At 38.0% G+C, this 15,044-nt stretch overlaps 1 protein-coding gene across 1 annotated transcript; it reads left to right on the forward strand.

Moving 5' to 3' along the window:
* The first annotated feature begins 3,250 nt into the window (after positions 1-3,250).
* Positions 3,251-6,276, forward strand: LOC143885048 (labd-13Z-ene-9,15,16-triol synthase, chloroplastic-like). The gene is made up of 3 exons (XM_077389006.1): positions 3,251-3,803; positions 4,052-4,546; positions 5,438-6,276. Exons 1-3 carry the CDS (start codon positions 3,351-3,353, stop codon positions 6,062-6,064), a joined length of 1,575 nt encoding a protein of 524 aa, XP_077245121.1. The 5' UTR covers positions 3,251-3,350; the 3' UTR covers positions 6,065-6,276.
* The last annotated feature ends 8,768 nt before the right edge of the window (positions 6,277-15,044 follow it).

The following is a 15,044-nucleotide window of genomic DNA, read 5'->3' on the forward strand; positions in this document are numbered from 1 at the left end:
AAGGCATTTCACGGATGGTCTGTTGCATCTGAGATCAGCCAATCCGCGAAATTACTTTAAATATCTAGACTTCATAAAGTCATTCCATAGGTTCGGTTTCTCATGATATATGCTCTTAATTCTAGAAGCATTGTAAAATTCACTCCCTGGAATTTAGTTGCCAAGCATCTTTCATTCTCATGGTGCATGCTCTTAATTCTAGAAGCATTTATAAATCACACCTAGTTGCCAAGCATCTTTCATTCTCATGGTGCATGCTCTTAATTCTAGAAGCATTTATAAATCACACCGAGAAATGTAGTTTCAATGCATCTTTCATTCTTGGGGTAGGTGACGAGTTAGGTTTAAGAAGGGTAAATTTCACGGATGGTCTGTTCCAATAGTGTTTCTTCTCCAAATATACCAAAGAAGGTTTACAAGTGGTATCAGAGCAGGTGTGCGATCGAAATACTGGTTTGTTCTTGGATTTGCTTCGAGGGGGATATCGAAGTAGGAATACTGGTTTGTTCTTTGGTTGCTTCGAGGCGATATCGAGGTTGGAAGAAGAGAGGGCGGAAAGCGTTGGTATGCTAGCGGGGATTGAAAAGCTCAACAATACCAATTACATCTATTGTAGGTCGTGCTTGGAGTCGTATCTTCAAGGCCAGGACCTATAGGAGATAGTGAATGGCAACGACACCGAAACACAAGTAGAGGGAGGAGTGGATACGCTACGGAAGTAGAAGATCCGTGCCGGAAAAGCGTCCGGAAAAGCGTCGTATGTATTGAAGGCATCAATACAGAAGGAGTTGATTGAGCATATTAGAGATGTGAAAACTCCGAAAGAAGCGTAGGAGGCACTCTCGTCTCTCTTTTCACGAGCGAACGATGCACGGTTGCAGTTCTTGGAAAACGAGATTGGCTCATTAACACAAGGTAATTTATCTGTATCTAATTATTTTATGAAAGCTAAAAACTTGTGTAATGAGATATCTCAATTAGACGAGGAGTCTAAGATTAGTGAAAGCCGTATGCGAAGAATGATTATCCGCGGCTTGAGGCCCGAATTTAGCGATTTATCACCGCTATACGTGATTGACCAACTCAACCGTCTCTCATGGAGTTGGAGAATCTCTTGATTAATCGAGAGATGTTGGCAAGGCAGATGGCCGGATTGTCTGTGAAAAAATGTGAGGAAGCGCTTGCGGTGAATAGCAAGCGGAAGTGGCAGAAAAATAAAAAGCCGAAGGATGGTTATAAGAGAGATCATCGGGCTAATGAATATGAAAAATCACAAGAAAAACGTAACTTTTATTGTTATCGATGTGGAAAGCCGGGTCATATTAGAAGAAATTAAGATAAATCATATGGATCAAATATTAAGAGAGATAATTAACGGTGCAACTGGGGTTGAGATTTTACCTTAAAATTGGGTCGGATTTATGTTTATTCCAACACAGATTTTAGCAATAGTGATCGGGTCGACTCATGCATGTTAATGCTCCATATGTCTGAGAACATCCTACGCAGCCTCAATAGTCACAAATGTCTCCCATTGACTGATAATACCTCATCCCCTACTAAGAGAGCATTGAATGTAAAAGAATAAAATATGACAATAAATTTAGGAAGTGAAAATATCATAGTGCATCAAAAATAATCAATGAAAAGAGTATCTATTTTTCAGGAAAAGTCTTTAAAGAATGGAGGATTCTAGTATTTATAAAGATTATCTTCCCAAAATAATCTTTTTGGAGAGGGCTATCAAATGAATGGTTCAGATTAATCAAAAGAATATCTGTTTTTTAAGAAACGTCTTTAAAGAAGGGGATTCTACTAAAGAGTTTTTGTTTTTTTAGGAAACGTCTTTAAAGACGATCTTCCCAAATTAATCTCTTCCAATTTAAACTTGCGGAATTCCTTTCCTATACACAGAATTGTGGTGTATATTTTTCTTTCTCTTGAAAGGAGCTATACACAGAAGCTGCGTGTATAGAGGGGGACACATGGCAGCACCACGTTGTCCCACATTCAGCTTTACTTATAATTAGATTAGATTAGATTAGATGACACCATTTTTTTAATGGATACGACATAAAAAAGGATTTTTAGTATCATCTATGTAGGACCTACTCTAGGTCCGATTGATTCAGGTGCCGATGGGAATCTTGTGTTCGAATAAGTGGCATTTTCATTAGCTTAGTATTAACTCTGGGTTAGGATATATCACTAGCCCGAGGAAGAAAAGGCAGCGCATATATCACTTCCCCAAAATATATCCTAACGAGTCATTGGAAATTCAAAATTGTCTAAAATGTTGTGATTTTAGATTTTAATTACCATTATATCCCTCAAACTATCTATCATTTGTAATTAGGGATTTGCTAGCATCCATCGTGGAAAACATTTCGCAGAGAGGCACAGAGGCTCAGTTTCCAGCAGATTTTGTCTTCATTCATGAGGTGGCTGCTCTCAGATGCAACAGACCATCCGTGAAATGCCTTCCGCGATGGACGTTAGCAAATCCCTTGTGACCGTTATTAGATTACAAATTTACCCTTCTTAAACCTAACTCGTCACCTACCCCCAAGAATGAAAGATGCATTGAAACTACATTTCTCGGTGTGATTTATAAATGCTTCTAGAATTAAGAGCATGCACCATGAGAATGAAAGATGCTTTGGGGTGTGAATTTTACAATGCTTCTAGAATTAAGAGCATATATATCATGAGAAACCGAACCTATGGAATGACTTTATGAAGAATTGCTATAAAAAAAATAAAGTGAAAGAGTACTATTGCCGAACCGTGAAAAGTACCCAAGAAGAAAACGCTAAAAACTGCACTCTGTGAAAAAAGAAAACGTCGAAAGAAGCACTCCAATCTTATTCACGTCTTTGGCTTTCAATGTATGCATGAAGTTTGAATAAAACCAAAAACCTTATGATAACTACTACAAGCTATTTCTAGTATCCTAGATGACTAAAAACACCTCTACCTCATCTCTTTTAACCCACTGTCCAAGAGTCCTAATAAAAGTCAAAACTCTATCTAATATCTACCTAACACTCAAAGAAAAGAAAACCTAAAAGAAAAAGGACTCAGTCGACATGTTCACATTTAAAATGGTGGGCCCCACTCTATCAGAACGTAAGTATAAAATGGTGGGCCCTTCCTGTGCATTAGTTTGGACCTCAAATCATTAGGTTTAAAATGGCAGGCCTCACCAATAAAAAATGCGTAAATCGTGGCTCCATTCAACTAGTGGTTTATAAAAATATAATTTCTGCCCATAAACTTTGACTCCTTCTCACGCGTAGTTCTATTTATACTCTCTCTCGGATACTCAGAAGCCACGGTTAGAATAAGCTATGGATTCATCAGATGTTGCAGCAAAGCTTAGATTCAGAGTTTCTTCATGGTCTGAGACAATCAATCTGAAATCTGAAACCATTTTCACTGTTTTTGTTGCATTATTCGCGCTAGCATGGTACGCATGGAGAACAAAGGGATCGAAAAAGGGGAAGTTACCACTCCCCCCAGGGCCACTTGGGTTCCCTATTCTTGGCTATCTCCCGTTTCTAAACTCAGAGCTCCACCACCAATTCACAAACTTAGCCAAAACCCATGGCCCAATCATGAAGCTCTGGTTTGGTACCAAGCTATGTGTTGTAGTCTCCACCCCGTCCTTAGCCAAAGAAATTCTAAAAGATAAGGACACAATATTCGCCAACCGTGACGTGCCCGAATCCGCCCGAGCCTTATACGAAGGGAAAGGCGTCACATGGAGTACTTATGGTTCTCATTGGCGAGCTCTCCGGAAGGTATTGTTAAACAACAATTTACTCAAAAAGCTTAAGCCTGTTCGAGTTGGTGTTATTTAATCATTTATACTTCAACACTCCCCTCAGGGCTGACCCTCTTATTTTGCACATGTTGCCCCTCTTTTGGGTTGGCCGTACACTTAGATTTTAAATATTAAAAAGTTGTTGAGTTTTGGACCCAGGACCCAATTACTCCAAAAGCTTAAGCTACCGGTGTAGGTGTTATTTAATCATTTATACTTGAACAGGTATTCGTCCGGGAGATGATGAGCAACACCTGCCTAGAGGGTTACTATGTTTTTCGGAGACGGGAGGTTCATCATATGGTGACCGACGTGTATGGCAAGATCGGAAACCAGATCAATATTGGTGAGTTGGCTTTTATAACTGCTCTCAACGTGATTTCGAGCATATTATGGGGAGGAACAATGAGCGGAGAGGAGAGGGGTAAAGTGGGTGCTGAGTTTCGAGAAGTTATTGATAAGATTATGGAACTGTTTGGAAAACCCAATGTTTCCGAGTTTTTTCCTTCTCTTGCACCCTTGGATTTGCAAGGCGTGGTGCGTAATATGAAGAAGATGTCCGTTTGGTTAGATCATATTTTCGACTCTGTTATCGATCAGCATATGAAGATGGACAGCGAGGAAGGAGATAAAGAAGGAAACAAAGATTTACTTCAGTTTTTACTGCAGCTTACCAAGCGAGGAGAATTGACTGTGACAAACATTAAGGCTATGTTTCTGGTAAGAGGTCTTTCTTTCTTTGATCCATTTGGTGTGAAAATAATTTTTAAATGGTTATGGTCTTTATTAGGGATAATGATGCGTATACATGAACCTTGCTCCATTATTAGTGGAGCCCATGGCCTATATTTGCACCGCCTGTTTCTTGTTTTATCTGGGCGTTTGGTATGGCCTAAAGCCACCGAAAAAAGCACCCACTTTCCCCACTTTTCTCTTGTCCTACTCGTCTAAGACAGGCTGGAGCAAGCTAAGCTACTCATTTGATAAAGACAAAGAATAGTACTCTCGCTCTCTCTCTCTTCTGAAAACCATAACCAATGTTTCCAAATTAATGTTTCAAAACTTGGAATCCGGTCAGAACGATCCTAGTTGACTTGGTCATGATTTGGTAAGAACTCGGTTGACATGGTCATAACACGGTAGAGTCACAGGAGTTTTGACTAACTTTGTGGTCAAAACGCGTACTCTGACTACACCGCAGGCAACTTAAAAAGGGATTCTCTTGAATCACTTAGCCCTATTTGTTTTGGATTTCGAGAACCCATTGAAAGTCCAAAACTGATTATTTGACTCAAAATTAACCCAATTTTGAGTTAAATAGTCAGTTTTGGACTTACAATCCGTTCTCATACTTCTGATGCTGCATTGGGTGGGCGGAGAGGTCACCTCTGTGGCATCAGGCTGTGGGAGACCATAAGGTATTACTTTTAAATTTAATCCCTAAACTAGGGTTATTTTTTGTCATTTTGTGGGCCCCATTGTCCAATCGGCTACTGCTGCTAATTAGTACATTAGAACAGAACCAATGAGGGATGCAATTACAAGCAGTCTGCCCCATTTTATGATTCTTTTCATCTACTTAACACATAAAATGATGAACTTTCTTAACAGGATGTGGTTATTGGTGGGACCGACACAACCTCAACCTCGGTGGAGTGGGCAATGACAGAGATAATTCGCCATCCAGAGATTATGAAGAAAGTCCAAGAAGAATTAAAGGAAGTAGTGGGGCTAAATAACTTAGTTGAAGAATCTCATATACCAGAACTGCCTTATTTAGAAGCTGTCTTAAAGGAAGCCCAACGATTGCACCCAGCAGGACCCTTCTTAGTCCCACAAAGACCAAGTGAATCATGTGCCATAGGTGGGTACATGATCCCCAAAGACACCAAAGTCATGGTGAATGTGTGGGCAATACATACAGACCCTGAAGTTTGGAACAATCCCTTAGAGTTCATACCAGAAAGGTTCTTGGGGGACTCTGGCAAATGGGATTTTAGAGGCCACGATTTTCGTTACCTTCCGTTTGGGTCCGGTCGGAGAATGTGTGCTGGGATCCCTTTGGCAGAGAGGATGCTTATGCTTATCCTAGCTTCTCTTTTGCATTCATTTGATTGGCGATTGCCAGAGGGGACGAAGCTCGAAGTTTCCGACAAGTTTGGACTTGTGCTAAAGAAAGCCATACCACTTATTGCCATCCCAACACCACGATTATCGAAACCAGAGCTCTATTTGTAAAATGTTTCTTTGGGCTTTTATTTTATTTTTTTCCTTTCTTTGGTTGTATTTGTATCTTTATAAGTCTCTATGGTTGCTTTAGATTCTCCATGTCTCTTTTTTTGTTTGTATGAAGTTCCTTCAAAAGAAATCTTCAATTTAGACAGTCTAGTTCCTTAACATAATAAAAGGAATATGATTGGTGTTGGCCCTTTTGGGCTATTTTACTTTCAGATTTTGTCTAATTTCTTTGTACTGCGTACACTGGGCATGTTTGGCCATCGTGAAAATAAATTGCATGGAATTTTGATTTACCTAGCCTGGGAAAGGGGCAAATGGCCTGGAGCGTGGAGAGAATGGGAGATTTGAGCGGGTCGTGAGTGAGAGGCATGTGATGGGATTGGAGAACAGGGAAAAGGAAAACATTAAGAGCCCGGTTGGGATACGCGAATTTTAGAATCCAGGTTTTTAGTTTCATGCATCTCTCTGTCAATCCCTCCCAATCGAAGTACGATGTCGAAAAAATCGGTGATTCGAGGGTACACCGATTGCTATAACTCATCTCTTCTCTCTCACGTATAATATAATATAACTCTCACTCCTTTTCTCTCTCCCTCTCAATCAGGGCCCTCCTCCTTGACTCCTTCCACGCATACACCGATTGCTATAATATAATAATATAATCATCGCTTCTCTCTCAAGTATAATATCAGATAATATAATATAATAGCCTCTCACTCTTTTTCTCTCTCCCTCTCAATCAGATATATAATATAATATGACCTTTTTTGCCAGCCCTCCTCCTTCCACGCATACACCGATTGCTATAATATAATATAATATACTCATCTCTTTTTTTTCTTTTTTTTTTGTGCCATAGGATATCCCCACCCCAGTTTGTAGGGCGGGACTATTCCCTAGGGATGCACACAGGCACCCGGAAGACCACGCATATCGGTTAAACAAGGGGGGATTCGAACGCTCGTCACTGGGGAGCAAACCCATGACTTTACGCCAAAGAGTAACACCCTTCTGGGTTAATATACTCATCTCTTCTCTCTCAAGCATAATATAATATAATATAATATAATATAAGGGACCCATAATAGAGGGAAGTGATATTTACGCCCCTTTTGATCACCATGGACACCCAACGTCAGTGTATCAATGGCAAAAAGGGAGATGATGTACTTTATGTCAAAAAAATCCAGTGGCTTTGATTGCAAAGTACACTGGCAAATGGGTGTCCCTGGTGATGAAAGGGACGTAAATATCATTTCCCATAATATAATATGATATAGTATAATTACAATGTCAGAGATCTTAAAATATATAATAGGGAAAAATACACTTAGACCCCCTGTGGTTTCTGACACATTCAACTTAACCCCTAAAGTTTAAAAAGTTACAAGTAGACCCGATGTGGTTACAAGTAGACCCCCTGTGGTTATATTATTATTTCTCTTTGACATATCTTAGTTTATTAATATACAAGATAACATAATACCCCTGTCACTCTCTTACCACTTCAATGAAACCCAAAAACGTATTTCTTTCTTTTTCTAATTTGCACGGCTATATTTTTATGAAGACACCCCAACATTTTATAGATGGGAAATGATTTCTGCACTCCAACGTTTTGATAAACAGGTGCTCTAAAGGGCTGTCAGAGGAATATTATAGTTTTCAGAAAGCTATTAAAGACCTTTAAATACTAACGACAAACAAGTGGAGCGCATTTTATCAAAACTATGGAGCGCTGAAATCATTTCCCTTTGTAGATTCATGAATCTTTTAATAATCAGTTTCCTCCCTCTTTCTGTAATGTTGGTGCGTTTTGGATTGAAAGAAAAACATTTCAAATGAAACATTTTTCTTGGAAGATTTTATTCCCACAGTTCAAAGGAAAATGATAACACTATCATTAATTTGGAGTGTTATTTTCCTCAATTGAATGTCCCTCTAACTAATACGTGGATAGGAGTAGTTGAAGTTATATTTTTTTGTGTAAATAAGTACGAAATTTAAGATTTTTTTCAACTTTTCCAGCTCTGTTTAGATTGCAAGAACAACATTTCTTATGGAAAATTTTCTTGGGAAAAATTATAATTCCTCTAAAATACTAAAGAAAAAATGGTTTTGGGGAAATTAGTATCTCGTTTTGGATTGCTAGAGAAACATTTTGGATGAAATTTTTTTCTTGGAAAAATTTGTTCTTTCCACATTTCAAAGGAGAATGATAACATTATGATTAATTTTGAGTGATATTTTCCTCAATTGAATGTCCCTCTATCTAATATATGTGAATAGGGGTGGTTCAACTTATGTTATATTGTGTGCAAAAAGAGTACCAAATTTTAGAATTTTTTGCTTTTCCAAACTTTTCCACCCCTGTTTAGATTGCAAGAAAAACATTTGTGATGGAAAAACTTTTTTTGGAAAAAAATTTCTTTCCACAATTTAGAAGGATATTTCTTATGAAAAAAAATTATACAAAAGACTTCCTAAAAATTATAAATCTTTTAATTAATCAATAATTGAATTTTTCTTTCTTTCCATGATTTAGAGAGAAACGGAATGATTTTGGTTAATTTAGAGGGATATTATCATAGGTAAAAATTAAAATTTTCCTTTCCAAACTTTTAAAAAAATTTCCCATGATTTAGCAAGAAAAATTTTATATTTCTATCATCCTCAGAGGAAAACATAAATGATTCCAATTGGATCTTTCCAAACTCTTCCACCCATTTTTTTCTATTACATTCTCCATTTCCTCCAAATTTCCATAGTTTCTTTTTCTTTTTTTAATAACAAATGGATCTTTCTTTTGTCTTAGCTTCGAACTTTGATATTTTTTTCATTGCATTTCTATATCTCCACTTTTATGAATAACTTAATGTTCTTTGTTATGTCGTGCGATAGTGTTCTTTGTTCTATCACACGGCCGGTCTTACTAGCAAGACATTATGGCATGTGATGACTTACTAGAAAGACTACCTCTCTATCCTCGGATTGCACTAGTTGGGAAGCTTGGGACCTCATTAAAATCAATATTTTCACTCGTTTAATGTAAGATAAGTCCGATTCCAATAGAAGTTAATGCCAGGCTTAGCATAGATATTTTGTGCAGTTTACCGCTCCTCACCAAGTGAGGAATACTGACTGTGACAAAAATTAAGGCCATGTTTTTGTTAAGAGATATTTCGTTCTTGGTCTATTTTGTGTGAAATTTTTTTATAAAAGGTTAGAGGAATGCTAAACTCAAGGGCACACTTGCAAATACCAGATGAAAGGGCGCACCCAATTGTGCTGTGGATTGTCACCAAAGTGCATTTAATGTTTTGACTTTTAAAGGTTACAAATGCACGCGCTCCACCAACAGGGCATCCTTTCATCTGGTTGTTGCAAGGGCGCCGCAGAGTTTAGCATTAAGTTTAGGGTCTTAATTAAGTTTAGGGTCTTCATTAAGTTTAGGGTTTAACCTACCACCGGCAGGTGGTGATGGGGCCTACATTGACCTTTGTCTCCATCATAAGTGGAGCCCATGGCCTTTGATTCCGCCACCTATTTCTTGTTTTATGTGGCCATTTGGTATGGCCTATTGGCCTAATGCCACCAAAAAAGCGACTCACTTTCCCCAATTTTCTCTTGTCCTACTAGTCTAAGACAGGCTGGAGCATTGGAGCAAGCTAGGCTACTAACTAAATAAAGACAAAGAACAGTACTCTCTCTCTCTCTACTAACTAAATAAAGACAGAGAACAGTACTCTCTCTGTCACATATAAAAACCACAATCCATGTTACCAAACTAATGTTTAAAAACCCTGATGGGTTAAAAACGCAGGCAATGCAAATCATAGTTGAGTGGGCATGACATGGTAAGTAGGTCATAACTTGGGAGAATGATAAGAGTTTTGACTAACTTTGTAGTGCAAAACGCGTAGAAGGGCGTTGTCTCTCTCTCATATTAAAGCCACAAACCATGTAACCAAACTAATTTTTAAAAACTCTGATGCAATCAAAACGTGGGCAAAGCAAATCATAGTTGAGTGGGCATGACGTGGTAAGTAGGTCATAACTTGGAAGAATGAAAGAGTTTTGACTAACTTTGTAGTGCCAAACGCGTACTCAGACTACAATGCGACCAACTTAAAAGAGATTCTCTTGAATAGAGGAGTCAAAACTTGGTTGGCGCAGGAGAATAGAGGAGTTTTGACTAACTCTTGGGGAGAATAGAGGAGTTTTGACCAACTCTTAGGGCAAAACGGGTACTCAGACCACAATGCGACCAACTTAAAAGGGGTTCTCTTCAATCTCTGGCTTAAGAATTCATGTCAGTTTTATTATGAAATTGAATACAGTCAATACTTATGCCCTGTTGGTTTTGGATTTTTAGAATTAGAATTGATTTTTTTTTTTGGAAGGGTATTTATTAAATTAAACATCCCTACCCAAGATTTGAACTCTGGTCACCTTGGTTATGGTTAACAATTACTACCAAGTAGACCAACCCAGGGTGGTTTTGAGTTCAAAATTGGTAACTGGGCTTAAAATTAAATTCAATGTTGAGACCAATAATCAGTTTTGGATTCAAAATCAATTCTCAATGTATTGTTTTGGCCCAATATATTTTGGATTTTGAGAACTGATTGAGAGTCCAAAACTGATTATTGGACTGAATTACATTTAGGGATTTGCTAGCGTCTGCAAAAGGCATTTCGCGGATGGGCTGTTGCATGTGAGTAGTCACATCATGAATGATGACAAAATCTGCTGAAAAGTGAGCCAATGTGGCTGTTCTCACATGCAACAGCCCATCCGCGACGCTAGCAAATTCCGAGTCCAAAACTGATTATTGGATTTCCATACGTTCTCCAAAATCCAAAACAAACAGGGCCAAAATAGTAGATTGAGAATTGATTTTAATCCAAAACTGATTGTTGGACTCAAAATTACGATTAATTATGAGTCAAATATTCAATGTTGGACTTACAATCCGTTATCATACTTCTGATGGCGTATTGGGTGGGCAGAGGCACCTCGGTCAACTCTGTGGCATTAGGCTGTGGGAGATGACTTGGTATTAGTTCGAAAATTAATCCAAAAGCAAGGGTCATTTTTGGTCATTTTTGTGGACACCATTATACAATACTGCTCCTAATTACTTTAGAACAGAACCAATTAGGGAATGAGGCAATTATAAGCAGTCTCCTCCATTTTATGAGTCTTTTCATGTACTTAAACATATTACATGGTGATTTATATATGTTAACAGGATGTGGTGATTGGTGGGACCGACACACCTTCGACATCGGTGGAGTGGGCAATGACAGAGATAATCCACCATTCTGAGATTATGAAGAAAGTCCAAGAGGAATTAAGGGCCCGTTTGGACACCTCATATTTTGTATTTGGATTTGGAATTGAGTTTTGAATCCGAATACAAAATGAATAGCTCCGCCCACTCATGTTGAGGGAGACAGAGAGGGAAAAGGGCACTTCCTACTGGAGGAGCAGAGTGGGTGAAGGAAATTATAAGATCTGTGGATTTCTAATTACTTATTTCCATAGCGTATTTGGAAATCTGATTTTTTTTCACTGTCAGTCGCTGATTTGGAAATCAAAGGATTTGATCCAGATCCAAATCACAACACAAAAAGGGCTGCAAATGTGAGAAATCCAAATCAAAATCTTCTCGGCATCCAAACAGGCCCTAAAGGAAGTAGTAGGTTTAAATAACTTGGTTGAAGAGTCACATATACCAAAACCGCCATATTTGGAAGCTGTCTTGAAAGAAGCCCAAAGATTGCACCCAGCAGGACCCTTTTTAGTCCCACAAAAATCAAGTGAATCATGTGCCATAGGTGGTTATATGATCCCCAAAGAAACCAAATTCATTGTCAATGTGTGGGCAATACATACGGACCTTGAGGTTTGGAACAATCCCTTAGAGTTCATACCAGAAAGGTTCTTGGGGGACTCTGGCAAATGGGATTTTAGAGGTCACGATTTTCGTAACCTTCCATTTGGATCTGGCCGGAGAATGGTGCTGAGATCCCTATGGAAGAGAGGATGCTTATGCTTATACTAGCTTCTCTGTTGCATTCATTAGATTGGCGATTGCGCGAGGGAACGAAGCTCGAAGTTTCCAACAAGTTTGGACTTGTGCTAAAGAAGCCATACCACTTCTTGCCATCCCCACACCACGATTGTCCAAACCAGAGCTCTATTTGTAAAATGTTTAATGGGCTGCTAATTTTTTTTCTTATCTTGGTTGTATTTGTCTCATTGTACGTCTCGATATGGTTGCTTTAGATTCTCCATGTCTTTTTTTAGTTGGTATGAAGTTCCTTCAAAAGATATCTTCAATTTGGACAGTCTAGTTTCTTACAAATAATAAAAGGAATATGGTGTTGGCCCTTTTCGGCTATTTTACTTTCAGATTTTGTCTAATTTCTTTGTGCTGCGTACATTGAGCATGTTTGGTCAGCGTGAAAATAAATTGCATGGGATTTTGATTTACCTAGCCTGAGAGGGGCAAATGGGCTGCAAAGAAAGGGAGATTTGAGGGGGTGGTGAGTGAGAGGCATGTGATGGGGTTGGAAAACAGGGAAAATTAAGAAACTGTTCTAAAAGGAATCTCTCTCTCTCTCTCTCTCTCTCTCTCTCTCTCTCTCTCTCTCTCTCTCTCTCTGTGTGTGTGTGTGTGTGTGAGAAACAACCAATTACTCCAAATTAAAGTTTAAGCTCGTAGATTTGCTGTTATTTAATCATTTATACTTCAATCTCTCTCTCTCTCTCTCTCTCTCTCTCTCTCTCTCTCTCATTGTAAACCTATCCTTGTAGTTGACGTAGCTTACTACGCATCTATGTAAACAATGTATTGTTATATTATTATGATTACAAATCGATGAGGAGAAAACCATGATTAAGAACATTTAGAAAACCACTCCACTGTCACATCTCACTACAAGAAATCAGGGGTTTAGCTGGTGAAGCTAACAAAAACCCCATGTATAGCCTACACCGGAGCTCATGAATCTTCCGGTAATTGCACAGTAAAGCTTTTACTGGAGGGTAAAGATTGCTCTATGTCTTATTTATTCTGTCAGCGTAGTCATTTTTATTTTTTAATATTTTTTAGCAAAAGAAAAAGGTATTTACCGGCGGTATTGACCGCTGTTAAAAACTTATTTAAAAATATATATATTTTTAAAATTTATTGTCATTATTATTAAAAAAACCTCTGCAGAGAGATACCCACTGCTTAATCCTGCTGGGGTCCTGAAAACAGGACCTTTTGCTTTACAACTCAACAACATCTAACACCATACAAAGGCAGATTACACTCGAGAGATAAACATTGATTCGGAGAATCTGTTAGACCTAAACCACAAAAATGATTAGGTATAATACTCAGAACCTTTAGACATAAAGATAACCAGAGTCATAGCATCAATGGGCCATTTTTTGTACAACATTAGTTAGGGTTTCAGAGGTTTTTTTCTTATGAGTTGCCCATTAGTTCCATTGAATCAAACTTGGGAATCCAAAAAACAGATGTTGAGAAATTGAGGCGAGGGGGTTTCCAAAATTTTCATCAGTAAGGGAAGGAAGAACAGTTGCAAGTTCTCGTGGTCGTGCACGTTAGTCCAAAACTGCTTTATCATGTCACTGTAATTTCACCACTTCATGTTAATCATTCTCGCTCTTTGTCTGGATTTGAGTTTAAGGTCTCTCTTGAATACCATTCTGAAATATATATAGTTATTTGCATTAAAAGAACAACACAGATGAACTATGTACATTGTTATTTGCTTTAGAAGAAGAATATAGATGAACTATTTACTTTTAGTTTGTGGTTGTGGTTGTTTTTTTTTCCTTTAATTTTTATCAGCAGCATGATAGTTCCCTGACATGCTCTCTTTTTTTGTCCCGACAGTGGAGTTAGCTGGTGCTCTAGACACTTGTGACAAGGTGATACATTTAACTGATGGAAAAAAAAAAAAAATTGGATGGATGTCTTGGTAACGCTTAGTAGGCGGGATTGTAAATCTTAATCATAGGCTTGTGTTGTGCAGACTGAAATTTTATTTCCTAAGTAATATGAAAACAATCTAAGACAATCGAAAGAAGGGTCATGTTTGTGTGCATTATAAAAATAAAAATGTTCGAAAGAAGGCTCCTGAAATTTTGTTGGCTAAGAGATGTATTATTTATGTTTGAAAGATGATTTATAACAACACATTGGAGGATGATATTTGGTCAAGTTTTCCCACTTTAAATTTAATTACAATTTCATAGGTACTTTAACCAAAATATGCCCCTTTTAGGTATTTAATTCGATGCCCATTTCCCTACTCTGTAAGTATGTAACAATTCCAGACCCAAGTCTTAATAGCTTACTGTGACTTTTGTATGAGCCCAAAGGTTGGTTTAGTGTTTGTATATTTGTAGGGTTGGAATTGCACTCAATATTTTTCTACTAACTACAAGAGGCTGAAGAACAAGCTGGTCTTGGGATGATGACCCTGTGCATCTCCCACTATTAGAATGCATCAAAAGATAGGGATTCCCCTGTCCTTGCCAGTTCCCACTATGCATATAAATATATACTGTTCTATTTGGACCGTTCTTATGTGATCTTAATATTGTTTTTAGTCGACAAAACCACCTTTTCCAACTACAACAGTAGACAGAACCCAGAATCTTTTTGCAGTAGCACTCATATGAATGAGAATTACATGGTATCAGCCTCTAAAAAGCATAAGATTCCAGAGATGCCATGATGAAAAACTCAGCATCCTAAAGTATTTCAGGTGAAATGGATTTGCATTAACTTGGTGGTACTAGTAGTTGCTTGACTACCTCGAGTTTCAACTTGTTAAATTAAGGTGGAGATAAATACAGAGAATGCATAACGAAAAACTCAATAAACCTCCAATTTTCTTTTTGAAAAGATAAAGAAATGGAAAAATTTTAAATAACAAGAACATAGGGT

The sequence above is a fragment of the Tasmannia lanceolata genome, unplaced genomic scaffold (assembly GCF_043159265.1).
Source record: "Tasmannia lanceolata isolate RefF3 unplaced genomic scaffold, GAP_Taslan_0.1 ptg000008l, whole genome shotgun sequence".
NCBI lineage: Eukaryota > Viridiplantae > Streptophyta > Magnoliopsida > Canellales > Winteraceae > Tasmannia > Tasmannia lanceolata.

What these genes read in the sequence shown, in the direction of transcription:
- LOC143885048 (XM_077389006.1), top strand. Translation starts at nt 3,351, where the DNA reads ATGGATTCATCAGATGTTGCAGCAAAGCTTAGATTCAGAGTTTCTTCA. An exon ending in ATTGGCGAGCTCTCCGGAAG is followed by an intron (nt 3,804 to 4,051) that starts GTATTGTTAAAC and finishes ATACTTGAACAG; the next exon opens with GTATTCGTCCGGGAGATGAT. An exon ending in ACATTAAGGCTATGTTTCTG is followed by an intron (nt 4,547 to 5,437) that starts GTAAGAGGTCTT and finishes CTTTCTTAACAG; the next exon opens with GATGTGGTTATTGGTGGGAC.